Source organism: Drosophila subpulchrella, unplaced genomic scaffold (genome assembly GCF_014743375.2).
Source record: "Drosophila subpulchrella strain 33 F10 #4 breed RU33 unplaced genomic scaffold, RU_Dsub_v1.1 Primary Assembly Seq44, whole genome shotgun sequence".
Classification (NCBI taxonomy): domain Eukaryota; kingdom Metazoa; phylum Arthropoda; class Insecta; order Diptera; family Drosophilidae; genus Drosophila; species Drosophila subpulchrella.
In genome coordinates this window covers 1,339,534-1,362,340 of record NW_023665655.1, presented here as the reverse complement: position 1 = coordinate 1,362,340, position 22,807 = coordinate 1,339,534, and the positions used below count along the sequence as shown (strand labels likewise).

Genomic DNA, 22,807 nt, shown 5'->3' with positions numbered 1-22,807 from the left:
GAAGCTGGAGGACCCGCTGGCTTCTATAGGTAGGAGGAAAATAGGGCGTCCGATAAGGAACAGTTGGAAAAGCCATGGGCAGCCACTACCAAGATGCTGGACGACATCCTGCAGCATCAGCGGATCAACCCCGTTCCCAATCCGGCTCCCACTTCCTCAAGGTCCAATATGCCCATTGGGAATCGGAGCTGGACTGCGGTGGCGCGGGAAAGATGGCGAAGCATTCGTGGGACGTTAAAGAAGCTTTAAACTACTAATTTACATAAATAAAAACATTCGTTGAACATTCCATTTAATTTTATTTTACTTTCTTTGTGTACCACCAGCAGACTCCTCCTTTTTAAGTTTCTGCAATTGATTTGTTTTCCGTTTGGCAACAATCCCAGCCGCTTGACAGTGAGACCATGCTACATGCATTGCGGGTGAACTTTAAAAACATCGGTCACACTACAAAGAACAAGATTTTTCGACTAGTGAAACTCTTAGCCGATCTGAGTACTAGGCTTTAACAGTTTTTGTAATTTTTCTTCCATTTAAAATTGCCCACCGCTTCTGCACGAACACCGCCAAAGATTAAATTTCTTATTCTTTGGGCCGCGACTAACGGCGTTCATCGAAAATTCACTTCCGAAATCTGGTATTTTTTCTGGTGTTTCCTTAGCTCATCTGAGTACCGCGCTGAAAAACAGACCCGACGAAAAGCATTAGCCGCCTGTTTGCATCTCGCTCACTCCTGTGGTTAGCTCGCCGTTTTCGTCGATGTGAGTACTAGGCTTTACCAATTTTAAAATAATATTGCAGGGACTCTTTTTTTGCGCGGCACCTAGCGCCAGGTAGCGGTATTATTACCCATGCAACTCCTTTTTCACTTATTAACTTTGTAATTCACAACTTTTTAAGTAATATTGGAATTGGTATGATTATTGGAATGTAGATATATAGGTATTGATATATATCAAGCAGCTGGGTTTGTTGACAAACGGAAAACAAATCAATTGGAGCAATTTTAAAAAGAAGAGTCTGCTGGTGCACAAAGAAATTAAAATAAAAACAAGGGAGAACACTATAGTGAGTACCTCGACTATCAGATACCCGTTACTCAGCTTAAGGGACCAAAGGGAAATGGAGATATGCAAGCAGCAAAGCGAGATTTAAATGCGCCATCTACCGGTGGTAGACAGATTTAAGCGTTATGGGCGTTAGAGTGGGCGTGGCAAATTTTTGGATCAACCGATAGGTATTGACGAGACCAATACATTTCAGTTAAAATTTTGTATCTAGCATAAAAATTGTGGGCGCCACAGCTTTGGGCGTGGCATATTCGCGTAACAAAATTACGCTGCGTACAAAGCTACGGAATCTAAATCTGAGATCCCGATTCTCTATTTTTGATAGTTTCCGAGATATCCACGTTCATACTTACGATTTTTTGAAGTTTGTGGGCGTGGCAAACTTTTTTTGGGTCAATCGATAGGTATTGAAGAGAACAATACATTTCAGTTACAATTTTTATTCCAGCATCAAAACTGTAGGAGTTTTGGGCGTTAGAGTGGACGTGGCACTCTGCTGAAACAAACTTGCGCTGCGCAGGAATTTCAAGAATCTGAATCAATATTGTAGCTCTTATAGTTTCCGAGATCGCAGCGTTCATACGGACAGACGGACATGGCTTGATCGACTCGGCTAGTGATCCTGATCAAGAATATATATACTTTATGGGGTCGGAAACGCTTCCTTCTGCCTGTTACATACTTTCCGACGAATCTAGTATACCCTTTTACTCTACGAGTAACGGGTATAATAAATGGAATGTTCAACGAATGTTTTTATTTATGTATGTTAATAATTAAAAGGTTCCTTCTCGTCTCACGGATGCCTCGCCATCTTTTCCGCGCCATCTGCAGTCCAGCTCCGAATGCCGATAGCATATTGGACCTAAAGGAAGTCGGAGTTGGGCTGGGAACGTGGTTGTTCCGCCTGATGCTGCAGGCCAGCATCCTGGCAATGGCTTCTCCAGCTGTCCCTTAGCGGGCGCCTTTTTTTTTTCCTCCTCCCTATAGAAGCCAGCGCATCCTCCATCTCCGCTTTAGCTGCCAAATAGCTGGTGGAGGTAGAGTCCTGTGGTCCCCCAGTGGAGAGCTCATCGGAGATCGTTCCGGTGGTTCTGCTAAAAAGATACTTATATTAGTACAACGTATCCAAATTCTTTTGGCCAGAACCTTCTTTCTCTGCGAGGATACGTCCGGCAGGATGTCGATGTATGGGGCGATGTCCCAGTCGTCATGTTCCTTCCCTCTGGGATTTTCTATTGGATCTCATCCAGCACTTCTACTATTCTGCGGATTTACCCCATTGTGCTATTGCTGTCTGTCGGTGAAGTCTCACATTAATGGGTAACAGCTTGGATTAGGCGTCCCTTTTCATCTACACTGACCTCCTGCAGGCGATTTTGGAGTTTTCCTGCCATTATTAATTTTTAGCTTTGGCACCGCTTTTGCACGAACACCGCCGAAGAATACATATTTTAATCTTTGGGTCGCGGCTAACGGCGTTCATCAAAATTTACTCGCTAGATCAGCTATTTTTTTTCTGGTATTTCCTTAGCTCATCTGAGAGCCGCACTGAAATACAGGCCCGACGAAAAGCGTTTGCCGCGTATTTGCCGCTCGCTCACTCCTATGGCTAGCGGTTTTCGTCGATGTGAGTACTAGACTATAGGAAAATGGAACCGCACACGCAAATCGATTCAGTATTTCAGTGCTTTTACTCAGTACTTTTTACGAGCTTAGGCGATTTTTATACTTTTTTTTTGATTTGAGAACATATATTTTAACACCAATAAGCAATTTGTTGGTGCAGGCCCAGGAGCCATCCAACGGCTCGAAAAATTGATCCCATATATAAAAAATCCACCATTTCTAGACTAATATTTTCTTCCTATACACTCTGGTATCACTCAAAAAGTTTCCAAAGAATCAGTCTTGAGATATTCGTTGATGTTGCTTGATTAAAGAATAGAATAGAAATGAAATATCTCGGATTGCTATGATGCTGACATCAATCTTTACACAATAATTAAGTTTTTACAAGGCTCAAAGGAGTCGACGAGTTTGCGTGTAACTCATTTATTAAGTTCGCGGCACATCTAGAAAAATAATGTAGGTAGCTTCAAACTACGCACTAACATTCTCTTTATTTCAAAATTTTTTTGTATGTGATTAAAATGCATGATGTTAATAGTTTCAACTGGTATTGGATTGCTTCCATGGCTGACTTATAATATCTAACCTAAGCGCTTGACTCACTTACTTACTCTGTTCGATATAAATGCAAAATACTGTATTTTGTTACTTGTAAATAACAAATTATAAATGGGTAACCGTCGGACTAATGGGTCGTTAATGGATTTAAACCTATAGGTGAGCGGCAATATATTAAAGATATTAGGGTACATGTTAAGGATGGAGTTTTATCAGTTACGAGAATAAATTAGAGTTTTAAAACAAAATACATAGTATCCGTATTATGAGACAATCGTATAGTATATAGATAGCGAGTGTAACCTCTAGCGTATAATTTGCTGGATTTGTTTAGTTTCACTTTCGAGAAGTAGCAGCAGAGTTTCGATGATCAGTTCTCAGGGTCTCCTGAGCGGATCAGTATTGTTGTTGGCAGCGGTATAATTGTATGTAGCAGCATTTAAAGAACTGAGCGACACCTAATCATCGATAGTGTACTCGGGCATTTTCTCGTACTTTTGCTTGGTGGCGTCGTGACTGGTGTCCACCAGCAACGCCGTGTGTGAGTAACCCATGGTCACCTGAGGTATTTTAATGTTGTCCAGCTTTGGCACTTCCTTAGGCACCGTCGACGACTTCTGAAACTCGCCAATGCCAAGCTCTCCAAACGTTGGCGATGCGCCCCAGGCGATGAGTGTGTCGTCGGCGGAAATCATAATCGATGTGTTGGCACAGCCAATGTCGGTGATATTCCAGCCGGATAGGTCCTGAACTGGTTTCGGATACATATTGGCCTCGCCTGTCTTTTTATTCTGGCCAAACAGGAAGAGCAGGCCCAGCTCGTTGACGATTAGACTAAACGTGGATCCGCAGTAGACGCTGCGCCCACCCCGACCCTGTGTATCGTAAAACTTCATTAGTCGCGGTACCATCTCGTCTTTAGGCTCTGCATGTCCTAGACGCCCAAAACCACCAAAACCCCAGCTGTATACGCGTTTCTTCGAGTCGATGGCGACCTGTAAAACCAAGTTTTGCGTGCAATATCGAAAACCTAAGAAATTATTGTTCTCTTACCGTGTGGTTGTTGCCGCAGGCAAAGTCCACGATCTGTACACCATCGACTGGCGTCACATGACCCTCCTTGCTCTTCTCTATGAACAGGACCACCTTTTTGGGTGATGTCTCAAAGTGGAATGATAACTTGTTGGCGTTTACAAAATACTTGGCGTCCGTGTTATGGCCCAGTTGGCCGTACTCTGGCAGACCGAATGTGTGCAGGCTGCCCTTGATGTCCAGGATGACCGAGAACTCAGCTCCGCACCCGATTCGAATTATGGGCGGTCCTCGGTAGTTGATCGGTGTGGGTGAATAGATGTTGGCGTGAGTGTTGCCCACACCGCACTGGCCAGACTTGTTCTCGCCGCAGGCGTATACAGTACCAGTGTCGGTGAGAAATAGAGTGTGGTGCCGGCCGACAGCTGCCTGCACTATGTTCAGCTGCGCAAGGGCCGGAATAAGAGTAGGCTTCTCCGCCAACTTGATGTCCTGCGTGAGGCCCAGCTGGCCGCTGGGATTGCGTCCAAAAGCGAGCGCTTTTCGCTCCATGTTGATGGCAATAGTGTGAGCGGCACTCGGTCCGCTGGCTACATATCGATACTACAAAAGAAGAGCACTTAGGAAATAATTCGTAGCGATGGGCATGATGGCTCACCTTCTCGTCAGTGAATCTGTGAAAGCTGTACAGGTTCGGGCGCACCTTCGTGACGTTCTTGCGGTCCCGCTTGCCAGTAAGGTCCCAGGTTACCATACCAGCAAGCAGCATCTGACCAGGGGTCTTTTCCAAAGTGGCCAGCAAGTCCTCAGGCAGCTTGCTGGGCGGGTTGAGGTCGTCGTGCGGAATGAGAACCTCCATTTGGTTAGCGACCGCCGCCTGCTGTTGCACTCCGTCCTCATCTGATTCGTCACTAAACTCGTCCTCGTAGTCAGACTCCTTCTTCCTCGGACGCCGCTTGTTAGGACCACCTCCATTGCCACCTGCCTTGCGCTTGGCCGACATTGTATAGATACTCGAATTGCTTAAGGACTTGGCTTGATCTGTGCACCGGTGGCTGGGTTGGAGCAATCTAGAAGATAATTTGAACTCTGAGAACTAGAACCAGAATTACGTACGCAACAGAGGGAAACGCTTGCTGCTGAAATTCTATAATTCTTTAAAACAAAACAAGGAAGAACGCTATAGTCGAGTACCTCGACTATCAGATACCCGTTACTCAGCTAAAGGGACCAAAGGGAAATGGAGATGGGCGTGGCAATTTTTTTTTTGGATCAATCGATAGGTAATGACGAGACCAATACATTTCAGTTAAAACTTTTTATCAAGCATGAAAATTTTGGGCGCCACAGGTTTGGGCGGTTTCTGGGCGTTAGAGTGGGCGTGGGCATATTCGCGTAACAAACTTGCGCTGCGTACAAGGCTACGGAATCTAAATCTGAGATCCCAATTCTCTATCTTTGATAGTTTCCGAGATATCCACGTGAGAGTGATATTACGAGAATCACCCTAACAATACCGATCTAGACAACGAGAACGACGAGCAGGAACACACATTCCAGAAGAAGACGACCCAAAAGAAGTAAAGGACGAGAACAACGACGATAAGACGAGAACGACGAGTAGAGGTAGTATTTGACGATATCTGATCCAAATAAGACGTGCTTGTGTGAAAAGCAAAACGACGCGACGACGGTCTTAATTATACTCACATTGTTACATACCATATTTAATCATTTAAATAAATACTTAAACTTATATACTTTAAAAATAATAAAAACACCACATTTGGGTGCTCGTCCGGGAAGTATTCGAGAAAGGTGAAAGTGATCAGTGAAAACTTTGTACGAGGTGAAAGAGTAGACACATAAACCCTTCGTGAAACATTCATTTTTTCAATTATGGCGTGTCTAAACGATATAATTTCTAACAATTTGAAAAATGCGTTAAAGGGAAGCATTTGTGCTTTGCACAAATTTGTCTTTGAAAAAGAGGGAGACAGGAATAATCGCAAACGACTTCGCGAATTTTCTAGTTTCCAATACGACGAAAATGACGCAGTTTATAAAGGCAAAAGTGTATACGTGCAGGCAAAACTGACTGAAAGAGATTTAATTTCAATATGCCTAATTTTGAATATAAGCCACGACGTCGAAAACATGCAATTGCATATTTTTCAAAATCTTCGATTTGACCAACTTCTCGGTGGCAACGAAGTGGAAGATCCAGAGGAATCTGATGAAGACAGGGATGACGACGAAGAGAATCAAAGCCACGACGAAATCGGGAGTATGGTTGCAAATTCCGCAGGAACAAATCCAACGAGTGAAAGAGACCAAAAGAATTATTCGCAACCAGTACCAATTCAATACAATGAAATGCCGCGTTTCGCTTTAAGTTTTCGCGATATAGAGGAATCTATAAAACAATTCGAGGGCACAGACGAAATTCCAGTCGACGCCTGGATAAGAGATTTTGAAGGTCTCGCGAAATTGTTTGTGTTGAGCGAGAAAGGAATAAACTCGTGGAGTGCTTGGAAATCGTGTTTGTTGAGCGAGTTCAGATCGAGAGTGAGCAGCAAACAAATACACAAGCAACTTGGAGAGAGAAAACGACGCGCAAACAGAAGTGTACAGGAATATTTTTACCGTATGAAAGATATTGCCTCACGGGGAAATGTTGAAGAAGACGCTCTCATCCAATACGTGATCGACGGTATTGATGAACTCTCAATTAACAAATCGATGCTTTATGGAGCTAGAAACATGACCGAATTCAAATACAAATTGAAGGACTACCAAACGATCAGTGCAAAATCCCATTTTGGCGAAAACAGTGCTAAAGAAAAGAAAGCTCAAGCAGTGCACGGTGGTTCGAAAACTGGAAAGAAAGAAATCGATTGCTACAATTGTGGCGAGAAGGGACATCTGTCTACTGGCTGCAACAACAAAGAGAAAGGCAGAAAGTGTTTTAAATGCAACAAATTCGGTGACATCTCCAAAGGCTGCCCCAAGGCGACAAAACAGTCGAAGAGTGCAAGCCAAACGCGTGTGTTTTAAGTGACCACAACAACATGACGAGCAAAGTTGTTTCAATCAAAAACCAAAATTGTATTGCTCTGTTCGACACAGGCAGTAAATATAATATTTTGCGCGAAGACATTTACGATGAGCTAGCTTTGCCGAAGCTAAAGGAGTGCAGTGTATACCTAATTGGATTTGGAAAAAATCGCAATGCCAATAAGATCAAGCCAATTGGACAGTGCAAGCAAGCAGTGTGGATCGACAGCAGTGCCTACGAATTGAACTTCTTCATAGTTCCGCTCGATTGTATGGACACTCGTATGATCATCGGCGAGGAGTTGTGCTTGCAAGCAGAAATATCGTTTAGTCCAAGTGGTTTGCGTGTGCGAAATTTAAATAATTTTTGCGAAGAGAACATCCCATCTAACTTGCTGAAAATTGACACGGTTATTAACAACGATGAACTTGATATAAACGAATCAGCTGATGAGTGCGCAAAGCAAGAAGTGAGTGAACTAATAATGAATTACAAGCCGCTTAAATCGAAGTCGACAAACATTGAAATGAAAATCCTTCTAAACGACGAATCGCCAATATTCTCGCGTCCGCGCAGATTCGCTTTTGCTTAAACGAACGTTATCGACGAACAGATCGAGCAATGGTTGGATAACGGTATAATCGAGGAGTCCGACTCCGAATTCACAAGCCCGGTAGTGCTTTCGAAGAAAAACGACGGATCGCAACGACTCTGCGTAGATTTCAGGCGTATACACAAGGTAATCGTAAAAGATAATTTTCCGTTGCCCCTGATTGACGACCAGCTCGACCGCCTGCAAAAAGCGTTGGTATTCAGCACAATCGATTTGCGGAATGGCTTTATCCATGTGCCAGTCGCCGAATCTAGCAGGAAGTACACCTCATTCGTGAAGCAGAGTGGGCAATACCAATTCCTAAAGGTGCCTTTTGGTTTGTCAAACTCACCAGGTGTGTTTCAGAGACACATAAATGCGATTTTCCGAACTCTGTCCCGTAGAGGAATCGCTCTCCCTTATGTAGACGACATAATTATCCCAGAGAAGGACGAAAAGGAGGCGGTGTCGAATCTCACCGAAGTTATATCAACTTGCAGCAAATATGGTCTCGAGCTTAACCTAAATAAATGCCATTTTCTGCAGACCCGTATCCAGTTCTTAGGTCACATTATCGAAAACAAAACCATTTCTCCGACTCCTCAGAAGATCGACGCAGTTTCGAAGTTTAAGACGCCACAGAACATAAAGCAGCTAGAAAGTTTTCTAGGTCTCACAAGATACTTTAGAAAGTTTATCCAGAATTATGCTGATTTCGAAACCCTTGACTGACCTTACCAAAAATAAAGCTGAATTTGTTATTGGCCCTGATGAAGAGAACGCTATTGAATCCCTAAAGAAATACCTGACTTCCAAACCTGCTTTAGCTATTTACAACCCGAAGTACGAAACCGGGTTACACACTGACGCCCCCATAGACGGGTTTGGAGAAATCAGCTACTTTATGAGTAGGAAAACCACGGATGCGCAGTGTAAATATTCCAGCTACGAGTTAGAGGTGCTTGCTATCATCGGAGCTATAACCAAGTTCAGAGTTTATCTCCTTGGCATCCCATTCAAGATTGTCACCGATTGCAATGCATTCACCAAGACGCTGGACAAGCAAAGTCTGTGCACTAGAGTGGCACGTTGGGTATTATTGCTTCAAGAGTACGACTACAAAGTCGAACACCGTTCAGGTACACGTATGAAGCACGTTGACGCTCTCTCCAGATACCCAATAATGACCATCGTTGACGACTCAAGAAAAGGAAGCTCAAGAAAAGGACGAACACTTGAAGGCTATCTGCAAAATTATCGAAGACTCTGACTCACCCTACGACGACTATTTTCTTAAGTCCGGAATCTTATACAAGATAGTCAACGACGCAGAACTTCTTGTTGTTCCCAGAGACATGGAAAGACAGATCATAGCCAGAGCACACGAACGAGGACATTTCGCCGTTAAAAAGACGAAGGAGATGATTTACAATGAATATTTCTGTAGGATTGGAGAATTAAGTATTAGTGTATCACCCTTGCAGCGTAAGAGTAACAGCGACATCAACAGTTTAGGCCCTGTACCTTATTTTAAATTTGAATTGCTCTCCTACAGTCAGTTTATTATTTTGTTATCCAATACTATTAATCGAGTACATTAAAGAATATCGAGTACATTAAAGAATATCGAGTCTTTCTTAGAAAGCATGTAGTACAAAAAAGCGACGCTACTAAGGAAGAGTGCAGCAAGTCGTAAAGTGAAGAAGTCGGACCACAGGCGATGCTGAACTGCGCTGAGGTTGAGCTAACGTGGTTAGCTGCTAGTTGAGATAGTGTATTACGAGCCCTATTCCTAGAGGTAGGAAGTAGAACCGCGGAGTTATGAGGTGTGTTGATAACTGATTTATTCTTCATTTGATACCTGCTTATATTTTTTTATTTATTTATTTATTTATTTCGCCAACGGAATTCCTTTACTGGCTACTTGTACAATTCAACAACTTATCTTACGTACTCAAATTTACAAAATAATTGACTAACCTATTCTTAAGAATTGATTTACTTGAGAAGTAGTCCAATTGCATATCAATTGGAAGTGCGTTAGACTCATATAAGGCCCTATAGAGGGGCTCATTTTGGGAATAATTTGTCCGCCGCAGCTCGAGAAAAAAGGGATCAAAATTCCGAAGTTGTCTAGACGGGGCGTGAAAACCAACTTTCGAGAGTAGTTCTGGACAGTCGATACTACCATCCACCAAATCAAAAATGAAGCAAATGGCGAGGATACTTCTACGATGCTCAAGGTATGGTAGGTGAACAAGCCTACATTGCTGGTGGTATGAAGGGGTAGGGTCTAAAAACCTGAGCGGCAACAGAGCGAATTTCAAAAAGACGCATATTCTAGTTTAGATCGGACAAATGAAAAATAAAGCGCAAGTCTGGTGTAGGGATCCGTGAATAGTGATGCGTTCCGTTTCACAAATCCAAACATAGCATAGGCCCTGGGCATGGTGTAATCGAAGTGGGCTGCAAACTTATATTTCGAATCAAACAACACTCCTAGATTCAAGGATTCCTGCCGCCGTTGTAGAGGTTGACCATTGATATTATAGGATGTGACGAAATTGTATACGGATTTACTGTAAGTGACATAGAAGCACTTGCTTATGTTAAGAGGAAGCGAATTTCGAGTACACCAAAAGCTCAACGAATCTAAGTCATGTTGAACCAATTGTGAGTCTGTCGCTAATTTAATAGACTTAAAAATTTTTAAATCATCTGCATACAGGAGGCACTCTGAAGATAGACAGAACCTCACATCATTAATGAAAATGATGAAAAGCAGAGGTCCCTGAGGGAGGCCAGAGGTTGCCAAATAGGAATCCGAGAATTTTCCATTAATATTAACTCTATAAAGTCGATGGTGTAAATATGATTTTATCCAATTTAGTAATGCCGAATGTATACCCAAGCGGGCCAGTTTTGCCAGTAGGGCACTGTGGCTAACTTTGTCAAAGGCTTTCGCAAAATCAGTGTAAATAGCATCAACCTGAGATCGCATATCAAGGGCATGAATGCAATAGTTGCTGAAAACGGCAAGATTCGTCGTAGTTGACCGACCTGCAACAAAAACCATGCTGAGAAGAAATGATAATTTATGGGCAACAACGCGTTCGAAGAGTTTAGCAATATTACTGATCTTTGCTATAGGCCTGTAATTGGCAATGTTATTCTTCGGCCCTGATTTTAAAATTGGAGTCACGGATGCGACCTTCCATCTGTCCGCAAAGTGTCCAATAGAAAGTGATTTATCAAACAGAATTTTAAGTGGAACGCATAGCACCTCTATACAATGTTTCAGAAGGTAGGCCGGAATCCCATCACAGTCCGGAGTGTAAGAATCATCAACGTCTTCCACAGCCCTATGAATATTCTCTTCTAGCACGGTTAACTACCTAAATTCAATAGAGGAGTGATCGCATTTAAGGTTTGAGAATCATTCCAGGCTGCTGTTGGCTCAAAATTAGCTTTAAAATAAGAGGCAAAGAGATTTGCAGTTTCTGTATTTGATTGGGAAGATAAATTCCCTAGGAACATAGCAGATGGGACTGAAAAAGCGTTCTTCTTCTCGTTTGTGCTGCAAGTGTCTATTCCAATCACCTTTTATAGAATTTATTTCGAAGATTTTTAAGCTTTTCAAACCTTTCGTATACCAGGCAACTTAAACGAATTGTGGACCCTTTCTCGAGCATTGTTCTTAATGATGTTTAAAATAACAACTAAAAAAGTGTCATAACACGACTCCAAACTGACATGTGATAAAACTGACTCCCAGTTAATGGCAGAGATCTCATTTCTGATGGCACAAAGGCTGGTTTCATTGAAAATAAGTCTAGGTGAATATTCAGCTGAAGGCGCAAAACTCTAAAAGTTTATACCTAGTAGCAATGGTCTATGATGGATATAACAATTGCTTATAGGTGAATTACATTGGACTAAAGAAAAGTTAATATCAGCGCTAACGAATTCTAAATCTAAAATTTTATGTAAGTTATTGAATATATTATTGACTTGTATTAAGCCCATACTGAAAATATCATCGATGAAAAGAATCTCGTGTGGTTGATGTATGTTGCTTGGCAGTGAAGAGTGATGCTCCGCATCCTGAGACCAAACGAGGGATGATAGATTAAAGTCTCCAATCACACAGATATGTTGATGGTCCTGCAGATTATTGTAGATGTCGGTAATGTTTTCCAGATGAGCCTTGTAAAGTTTATATGAACCATTCGGTGGTATGTATTACACCACAATTTGCAGCGTTTCCGATTCTCCAATTATCGACACCGCAACTTGATCAAGAAGGGTATCTTCAACGAGAAGCCCAATTGATAAGCAGCGCAAATTGCAGCGAACAGCAACAATTACACCGCCCCCTCTAGCACAGTGAGTTTTCGTGCTATCTCTGTCTTTGCGGAACACATGGTACAAATTGGAGTCGAAGAATTTATTTGAATAAAAGTTTATATTGAGCCAAGTTTCAACTAAAACTATAAAATCAAACTCGCATTGGGATGTGGCAAGGTATACTTGCTCCGCCTTTGTCCGCATTCCGGAGATGTTTTGAAAATAAATTTTTAGTGGGGCCGTACTCACAATAGCACGATCAACAATCTCCGGATTCGCATTTAAGGCATCATAGTCCAATGCCCTAGGAAGTATTTGTTCTTGCGTTCCCAATGTTGTAGGCCCGCAGATCGCCTTCAGTAATGTAGTGTTCTTAATACGAATTTTATCATGCAGACTAGGATCGATGCATTCCTGAAGTTTGCTAGATACTTTTACTAAAGAGCGACTAGTTCTTAAGAGCGATGGCAATGTCGCCGTTAACAGCATATCTATCCAAGTTGAGGAGAGATGGACAATGTTGTTGTTGATGCTGCCATCGGGAAGAGCCACACAAAGCAGTCGATGATAAATCCAAGCAATTTGGTAGCGTCAGAGAGGAGCGCGGTAATAAGGAAATGAAACTGTGATCACGAGTATCACTCAAAGCAAATTTCGAATGCTCAAGCCGTTGGGTTTTTGTGAGCATTAGACGAACGTAACACAAATCAGACAACGACAACTCCAGCTGACGTTGTTGTTGGTTCAATTGTGATAAGCGCACAACTCCGACGAGCGCGCTTAGAGCAGGAATCTTGATGAAGTATAATGAGAGCGGCTCTCCAAAGAGCGATTGACGATCGTCGTGCGAAACAGACAACAACAGCTCAAGCTGATATTGTTGTTGCTTTGCTTGTGATGCTTGCACATCCCCAAAGAGCGCGCTTAGAGGGAGAAGCGTGATGGAATATGATGATAGCGCCTCAGACAACGACAACTCCAGCTGACGTTGTTGTTTGTTTGACGGTGATCAGCGCACAACTCCGAAGAGCGCGCTTAGAGCGGGAATCTTGATGAAATATGATGAGAGCAGCTCTCCAGAGAGCGTTTGACAAACGTCGCGCGAAATAGACAACGGCAAATCCAGCTGACGCCGATGTTGTTTTGAATGTGATGAGTGCACATCTCCGAAGAGCGCGCTTAGAGCGGGAATCTTAATGGAATCTGGTGACAACGCCTCTCCAGTGAGCGTTTGATGAACGTTAGACAGAACAAAAAAGGAAAAATCCAGCTGATGATGTTTTTGATTTGGGAGTGACGGGCGCCCAACTCTTAAGAGTGCACTAGGAGCGGCGTATGAGAGAGTAATGGTAGCAGCTAGCGATATCGAAACCAGCGGACGTTGACATTGCGAATAAGTAGCATAAAGTTGAGGAAGAGGTCATAAAAATTTGCCGTAGTCAAATCGACACCAGAGGCGCCGATTATTGGGGGTTTTTTGAGTCCGATGTATAATGATTGTGCAAATCCAGAACGTTTCCATCAACAATAGGCCTATCCCTGTGGATGAATCGACTGACCTTGATTGAATGTGGCCAGAACGCATCACTAAACACAGTCTGAAAGTGCTGCTCAGGTATTCCTAATTTGAAATTCCAGTGTAGCAACATCTACACCATTTTTCACTAAAGGCTTGCAAATTATGGTGGCGGTATCCACACCTAGCTTATTTGCCACATATTCACACACAGAATCAGATTTTACGTGCGCTCTGAATCTACCAATATGAAGGAATTTATTGCTCGGCAAAACTTCGAGTAGTTCACAACTAGGAGCTTGACCAACTATTCGCCTCTTGTTCCTGTTATTCCTTGCATGGTTCCTGGCGGCAGTAGAAACTGGTGCAGGGGGTATCAGGTCTGCATGTTTGGCTTGACGACCAATTGAAGAAGTTGGAGCCAATGGTTTCACCACTTTTTTACGCTGACTGACATTGCTATTGTCAGTGGTAGAATTGGGAAAAGCCTTCAGAAACTTTGAGTTTAAATCAATGTATAGGCTCTTCAGGTCATTAAGTTCTTCCATTACTTCATCGATTTTGGAGTGTGAATCATTACTCACAACACAGCGATCACACTGCCAGAGTAGATTCGGCATATTTGTTAATTATCTAATAGCCTCCTCCGGGAGATCAACACATGCAGTGTGAAAAGTACGACGACAAAGCGATGAGCAACGAAACTGCCTCAAAACCGCGAAGCTGCGCTGCTGTAACTTCAGCATTGCACTCGGAGCACGAATAAGAATTCATAGCGAAAAGAAAACACGTCTGACTACAACGAATGCTAATCAGAGACTGACTGTTCTACTTGGAACACGGAAGTTTAGGGAATTATGATTATGGTAGCAGTTGCGTAGTTGGCTCGGCTGACACCGCAAATGTGCTGACTGCATTGGCGGGTCAGCGTATCGTTGTGACGGTGAGATGGTGAGTTAGTGAGACATATAATATGCTGACCAGCAATTCTCATCTGCAGTGAGTGCTACTGAGCGCCTGGTATTGTTCCCAACTTGGCTACTGCTTGATTTGTTGGGTGTGGTCATGTTGAGTACCTTTGGGTACGAACACAATTCGATCATTAAAGTTTTTAAGAAACCTTCTGTAACCATTCCCACAATAAACTAAATTTGTATCATCCCACAAATTTAATGGGGGCTCGTCCGGGTATTGGTTTCAGAAAAGTGAATGTACCCTGTATGCGCTAGCATACAATAAAACTTGATATAAAAGAAAAAATTCTTGCCAAATTCTCACCTGTGTGAACAACGAGAAGTCGCACTCGTCGGAAAATTGGCGGACGATGAAGCTTTGCGTGTATTAGTGGACGCTAAATTCTCAATGCCAGATGAACACTAGAGAGAAAGAGACGACTGTTACCCACAATCAAAAAGTAAAGCGACAACCACAAAAATTTCGACGAGACGAGCAAAGTTGCGCCACCAGAGAGAAGCGGCTAGTAGAGGTGCTACCAGAGGAACATGGCTATCAGAGATGCGCTACCAGAGAAGCGCTGCCAGTCGAAATTTTGCAACTTGCCACTCCTGCTAAGAGATAGACTACACCAGAAGCACTACCGAGTGAGCTTCACCAGACGAAGTCCTGCAGTCCTATACGAGAAGGGCTATCAGAGAAGACCAACCAGACGAAGTCCTGCAGTCCTATACGAGAGGGGCTACCAGAGAAGCGGCTCCAATCGGGTCTAACAGAGAGACTCCACCAGAAGCGGTCCTGCCAGGAGAGATCGTACCGAACCAGAGAAGCATTGCCCGAGAAGAGCTGAAAGAAGATCTGCAAGAGGGCGTGATTCCAAGAGCTGTGCCGACGAGGGCGCAGAGAAACAAAAGTTCTTTCAAGACGAAGTGCCAACTTGCTGAAGTTGAAACAGCTGACGAAGTCCACAGCGCTACCCAGTGCTGCAACGAAAACTTGAGCTATTTCTTTCCATTAATGTTAATTTCCTCACATTTCGACAAAAATTTGTTTATGTAAATTTATTTTGTAGAGAATAAGTATAACACTGTGAACGACATCTTATCGTAACCATGGACGCAAGATCTATTTTATCGCTGACAGTACCTTTACTGAAAGAAAATCTGACCGAGTTGGGCTTGAGTACGGATGGTAGGAAGGGCACATTGCAAGAGAGACTTTTAGATTATTTCCAGGTGCCAGATACTGTTGATGTTGATGAAGAAGATAATGCAAGCGAGGTTGGTTCACAGAGTACTGAATTCCAAGATGCTGTCAATTCCACGAGTTCCAGGTTTACCTTAAGAGACGTTCAGGATAGCATTTCAAGTTTTTCGGGATCATATCAGCAGGACATTAACCATTGGTTAATCGAATTTGAGGATGTAGCTGTAACAGTTGGTTGGGATAATCTACAAAAATACATCTAGGCAAAACAACTTTTAAGCGGAGCAGCTAAGCCTTTTATTAGAAGTTTGACAGGAGTGCGTGGTTGGAATATCCTAAAATCTGAGCTACAAAAGGATTTTGGAAAACAGTTGTGTTCAGCCGATGTTCACAAAATGTTAAGGCATAGAGAGAAGAAAGCAACAGAGACATGCTTGGAGTATTTGTACAGTCTGATGGAACTGAGCAAGCCTATTAAGCTAGAGGAAGAGAGTTTGGTATCTTACTTTATTGAAGGAGTCCCTGACAGCAAATCAAACAAAGCTGGCTTGTATAGAGCCAAAACGGTAAAGGACTTAAAGGTTGAGATTGAAATCTATGAGAAAGGCAATGCTATACATAAGAAAGAAAAGAAAGTATATCAGCACAACATCCAAAAACAAGCAAAGAAGGTTCAGAACAGTTCGTCAAGAAAGTGCTACAAGTGCGGAAAGGAGGGTCATTTTGCAAAACAATGCGTCGATGAAGTTATTTGCTACAAATGCCACAAAACTGGGCACATTTCTAAACAGTGCGGTGAAACTCAGCAGTCCTCTTCAGGCAATAAGGAAGCAACGAATGTCCTTGAGGATATATCCCCAAAAGCAGGTCTTATTTACAAAAGCTTCAGCGCTCAGAATATTTTATTTAGAGCCATGGTAGATTCTGGCATCGATCTGAGCCTTATGTGAGAAGATGTGTTCAGTAAATTCGAAGGTCTTAAGCTTACGAAAGAGATCAAACATCTTAAAGGCATTGGGAAAGGTGAATTGATTACCATAGGAAGTTTTGACCTAGATGTTTTTGTTGACAACATTAGCTTTACAATAACCTTCCACGTAGTCAAACGGGATGAGTTAGAGTATACAGCTATCGTTGGAAACAATATCCTCCAGAAAGTCGACATTTTGTTCAGCACAAATGGAATTCGCTTCATTGCAAAAACTACCGAAGCTGATTTTGCTGAAATTTTCAAGGCGATGTGCGTCACAGAGATGATTGAGAAGCAAAGCGTAGTTGACAGAATCGGTTTGAGTCATTTGGATAGTCTCAAAAAATCGGAGGTAGAAAAGCTTATCACAGGATACGATCCGAAACAGACAATTAGGTCTCCAGTCGAGATGAAAATAATATTGGAAGATTATGTACCAATATTTCAACATCCGAGGCGAACATCCTACGAGAATAGGGTTCTAATCGATAAACAAGTTCAGGAATGGCTAGATGCGGGGATCGTTATTCCAAATTGCTCAGAGTACGCATCACCTGTGGTGTTAGTGTCACAGAAAGATGGATCGAAACGTTTCTGTTGCGATAATAGGAGGCTCAATCTGAAGATAAAAAGGGACAACTTTCCGATAGCGTTAATCGATGACGTGCTAGATCGTTTGCAGTGTTCCAAAGTTTTCACCACCCTTGATTTAGCCAACGGATTTTTTCACGTGCCAATCAAAGTTCAGTCTACAAAGTTTACTTCCTTCGTAACCCATAACGGACAATATGAGTTCACGCACGTCCCATTTGGTATAAGCAACTCCCCCGCAGTATTTTGCCGCTAAGAGACCTGATGCAGTCCAACAAAATCGTCGTCTACATGGACGACATTATCATACCAACAGCAGATGAGGAATCAGGACTATCAGTATTGAAGGAAGTCTTAGAAGTCGCATCTTAAGCAGGGTTGCGCATCAAGTGGGAGAAAGGTCAGTTTTTGAAGCGAAAAATCACATTTCTTGGATACCTAATAGAAAACGGAACGATTGCTCCAACAAGGTCACGGCAGTTGTTAACTACCCAGCCCCGCAAAGCAGGAAGGCACTTGAGCGATTTTTGGGGTTAACATCTTATTTGCGTCGTTTCATGAAAGGCTATGCTCTGGAAGCAAAACCCTTAAAAGATCTACTCCGCAAGACCGACAAGTCGCGTGACGGGAGAAACATTCAGCTTGACGATCAGTGCTTAGTTAGCTTTGAAAATCTGAAGAGCCTTTTAGCCACTGCCCCAGTTCTTAGACTGTACGATCCTTGTGCAGTAACTGAAGTTCATACGGACGCGAGTAAATTCGGATTCGGTGGAATCCTCATGCAAAAGGACCCAGAAGATCAACTACTTCACCCAGTACAATTTATGAGCAGAAAGACTACACAGTGCGAAGAAAAATACAGCGAGTACGAGCTTGAAGTGTTAGCTGTCATCAACGCTGTTAATAAGTGGCACATTTACCTGTTGGGAATAAATTTTACGATTGTCACCGACTGCGTAGCATTTGCGATGACCATGAAAAAAGACGATGTCCCACCAAGAGTCGCCAGATGGGCTATGTACTTACAAGAGTTTAAGTTTTCAGTACAGCACAGAGCTGGAAGTCAGATGAAACACGACGACGCGCTCAGCCGCCTAACTTGCTTTCTTATCGAAGATTCGGCAAAATATCGTTTAAGAGAAGCACAGAACAAGTACGAGTGGATTAAGGCCGTGAAAACAGTTCTAGATAACGCAGAGAGTTACGAGGATTTTTTCGTTAGAAACAACATTCTCTATAAAGATGTTGCGAAAGAGCTTCTAGTCGTCCCAGAATCCATGCATGGAGAAATCATTGGAATTGTACATCGCGAAGGCCACTATGGCACTACGAAGACTCGAGAGCTAGTGGAAAAATGCTATTACATTCAGAACATGCAAGACAAAGTGGAGAGGTTCGTCAAGAGTTGCGTAGAGTGCTTGATAATAGACTCAAAGAGAGGAAAAAAGGAAGGATTGTTGACGCCAATTGACAAAGTCCAAGAACCTCTGGGTACTTACCACATTGATCATGTCGGTCCTCTTACCGAAACCAAAAAGAAATACAACATTTTAGCTGTGGTAGACGGATTTTCCAAATTCGTTTGGTTATATCCAACGCGATCAACAGGCACTGACGAAGTATTGAACAGGCTGGAAAAGCAATCAGCAATTTTTGGAAACCCTCGGCGCATCGTTACAGATAGAGGCACCGCATTCACGTCCAGTACCTTAAGGGACTATTGCAGTGACCATGGAATCCAATTGTTACACATAACAATAGGCATGCCGAGAGGTAATGGACAGGTCGAAAGGATCCATAAAATTGTTATACCCATGCTAAGCAAACTTTGCCAGAATAATCAAGCGAACTGGTATTGCCACGTGGATAAAATCCAACAAATCATTAATGACACACCTCCCAGAACGACCAAATACTCTCCCTTTAAAATCCTTACTGGATTAAATATGCGTAAAAAAGATGACGACATTAGAAAGCTCTTCGACGACACCGAAATCGATGAACTAAACTATGAAAGAGATGAAATAAGAAGAACAGCTCAGGAGAATATTGAAAAGGTTCAGCAGGAGAATAGGAAAACGTTTAATGAAAAAAGAAAGATGGAAACAGATTACAACTTAGGTGATCTCGTAGGTATAAAACGCACTCAATATGGAGTAGGCATGAAGCTTAGACCAAAATTTTTCGGTCCCTATAAGATCGCAAAGAAGATGAAACATGGGCGCTACGAAGTACAAAAAGTAGGAAACCATGAGGGGCCGAATTCAACAACTCCAGCAGCCGAGTTCATGAAGAAATGGAGTTTATTCAGGGGCGAATAAAATTGTAGGATGGCCGAATGTAGGATTGGAGAGTTTAGTATTAGTGTATCACCCTTGCAGCGTAAGAGTAACAGCGACATCAACGGTTTAGGCCCTGTACCTTATTTTAAATTTGAACTGCTCTCCTACAGTCCGTTTATTATTTTGTTATCCAATACTATTAATCGAGTACATTATAGAATATCGAGTCTTTCTTAGAAAGCATATAGTACAAAAAAGCGAGGCTACCAAGGAAGAGTGCAGCAAGTCTTAAAGTGAAGAAGTCGTCCAGTGCGTGGTTCCGCGAAGAAGTCGGTTTTAAAGACATACATATACACTTTATCGTTCATTAAAGTTTTTAAGAAACCTTCTGTAACTACTCCCACAATAAACTAAATTTGTATCCTCCCACATTTCATCCAAAACATGGACGAAAAAATCAAGAAATTCATCGACTGCTGTATTCCGTGCATTTTAAGCAGCAAGCGTGGCAAGCAGAAGGGCTGGCTGCATCCATTGCACAAACAAGAGTTTCCATTGCACACCTACCACATCGACTTCTTAGGTCCACTAGATTCTACAAGCAAGAATTACAATTACATCAATTCTTTTAAGAAGTTCTGCTGGCTTTAACTTACAAAGTCAACGACCGCAAGCGAAGTCATTACAAAGCTACGAGGACAAAGTACTGTGTTTGGCAACCCAGCTTGTATAATTTCGGATCGAGGTTCAGCTTTCTTAGCCCAAGTTTTTTTCCAGTATTGCGACGATGAAAATATAAAGGTAGTCAAGTGTACGACAGGCCTACAACGGGTTAACGGACAAGTGGAGCGACTCAATGCCATAATTATCCCAGTTTTGTCAAAACTCAGTGTGGATGATGACTCAGACACGATGATCGAGTTTAACAAGCCATCAACTCTACTTTCTCGAGAAGCATCAACGCCATACCTTTTGAGCTTCTAATCGGTGTCAAAATGAGAAACAAAGATGACCAACAGCTCCGTGAGCTAATCAACAACGAAACCATAGCGCTGTTTCAGGACTCTCGAAACGATCTAAGGCTGAAAGCAAAATCACAAATTTTAAAGCTTCAATCGGAAAACAAAAAGTCGTGCAACCTGCGACTCAAACCAGCAAGGTTTTACAACGTTGGCGACATGGTAGTTATAAAGCGCACACAATTTGGAGGAGGTCTCAAATTAAAGCCGAAGTTTTTGGGTCCTTACCAAATCACGAAAGTCAAGCACAAAAACGCCTACGATGTGCAGAAAGTCGGCAACTCAGACGGTCCAAAAATTTCTTCAACCTGTGCCGAATATCTCAATCAATGGCCCACCCACGATGACAACGACGAAACATTCGAGGCGAATGTTTGAACAGAATGGCCGAATGTGGGAGTGATATTACGAGAATCACCCTAACAATCCCGATCTAGACAACGAGAACGACGAGCAGTAACACACATTCCAGAAGAAGACGACACAAAAGAAGTAAAGGACGAGAACAACGACGATAAGACGAGAACGACGAGTAGAGGCAGTATTTGACGAGATCTGATCCAAAGAAGACGTGCTTGTGTGAAAAGCAAAACGACGCGACGACGGTCTTAATTATACTCACATTGTGACATACCATATTCAATCATTTAAATAAATACCTAATCTTATATACTTTAAAAATAATAAAAGCCCCACATATATACGACTTTTTCAAGTTTGTGGGCGTTAAAGTGGGCGTGGCAAATTTTTTTTGGGTCAATCGATAGGTATTGATGAGAATTTTTATTCAAGCATCAAAACTGTAGGAGCCACAGTTTTGGGCGGTTTGTGGGCGTAAGAGTGGGCGTGGCACTCTGCTGAAACAAACTTGCGCTGCGCAGGAATCTCAGGAATCTTCATGCCTAATTCCAGAATTGTAGCTTTTATAGTTTCCGAGATCTCAGCGTTCATACGGACAGACGGGCATGGCTAGATCGACTCGGCTAGTGATCCTGATCAAGAATATATATACTTTATGGGGTCGGAAACGCTTCCCTCTGCCTGTTACATACTTTCCGACGAATCTAGTATACCCTTTTACTCTACGAGTAACGGGGATAACGATCGCTTTTTTTCGACATAAGCCAAATTATATACATATGTATATCCTAAAAAAAATGGACTCCTAGAGTTTTTAATATATTTGAAATGTTGTTTGTTATATTACTAAGCAAATATGTACCTTATATACCTGATCATATTAATAGGTACACACATCAACTCAGACTTAAAGCTAACAAAATAAAGATATATTCATTGTTTCAAACTTAATATTTGTTTTCATTGGTTCTTAAACTTTTTTTTTTAATAAAATAAATTTAACTGTAAAATAGGATAATAATATTATATTATATTTGTTGAACGTCGATGCACTAAGAGCAGTACAAACAAGTGGCCCAAACGACACCAAGCACGTGCTTGTTACGCGCGGGCCCATTTTTATTTCGGGCAAATACGGTTCGCGAGGAAGGTACATAGAACAAACAAGGACAGGACAAAACAAAGATCAACAAGACTAAAGCAAATGAGCTAAGATTTTAGTTTTTAATACAGGGATAGAGGTTGAGGAACAAATTAAATGATATAGGTTGTTATAATTATTACAAAGAACGCGAAAGGGCTCATGCTGACTAAAATTAGATAAACATCGTGGCAAGTTTATAGGATAGTAGTTTCGCATTAGTCTAACAGGAACATTGAAAGTTAGGCGGCTTTCCAAATCTACAGAGTCAATATCGCCTCTGATAAGATTATTCATAAAAATAGCACCAAGCATAGTTCTACGGTTTACTAGACTAGGCAAATTAATTAATAGCAATCTACTCGAGTAAGAAGGCAACCTGACGTTTTGATCCCAGTTCAAACCACGTAAGGCAAAAGAAGAAATTGTTTCTGTACGGACTCTATACGGTCAATGTGCACTTGATATTGAGAGCTCCA

General features: G+C 42.2%; 1 protein-coding gene across 2 annotated transcripts in view; it reads right to left on the bottom strand.

Annotated features, from left to right (window-relative positions):
* Positions 1 to 3,324: 3,324 nt before the first annotated feature.
* LOC119562389 (protein RCC2 homolog) overlaps positions 3,325 to 22,807 on the bottom strand; it is a 32,839-nt gene continuing 13,356 nt past the window's right edge. Inside the window, exons 1-3 of one of the 2 annotated variants that reach the window (XM_037875580.1) lie at positions 4,951 to 5,295; positions 4,314 to 4,895; positions 3,325 to 4,255 (exon numbers count right to left, since the gene is read on the bottom strand). In XM_037875580.1, coding sequence (XP_037731508.1) covers positions 3,719 to 4,255; positions 4,314 to 4,895; positions 4,951 to 5,295 — 1,464 coding nt within the window. In that variant the 3' untranslated portion in view covers positions 3,325 to 3,718. Of the gene's footprint in view, positions 4,256 to 4,313; positions 4,896 to 4,950; positions 5,363 to 22,807 lie in introns of those variants that run through there. The other variant, XM_037875579.1, reaches the window with a different exon arrangement.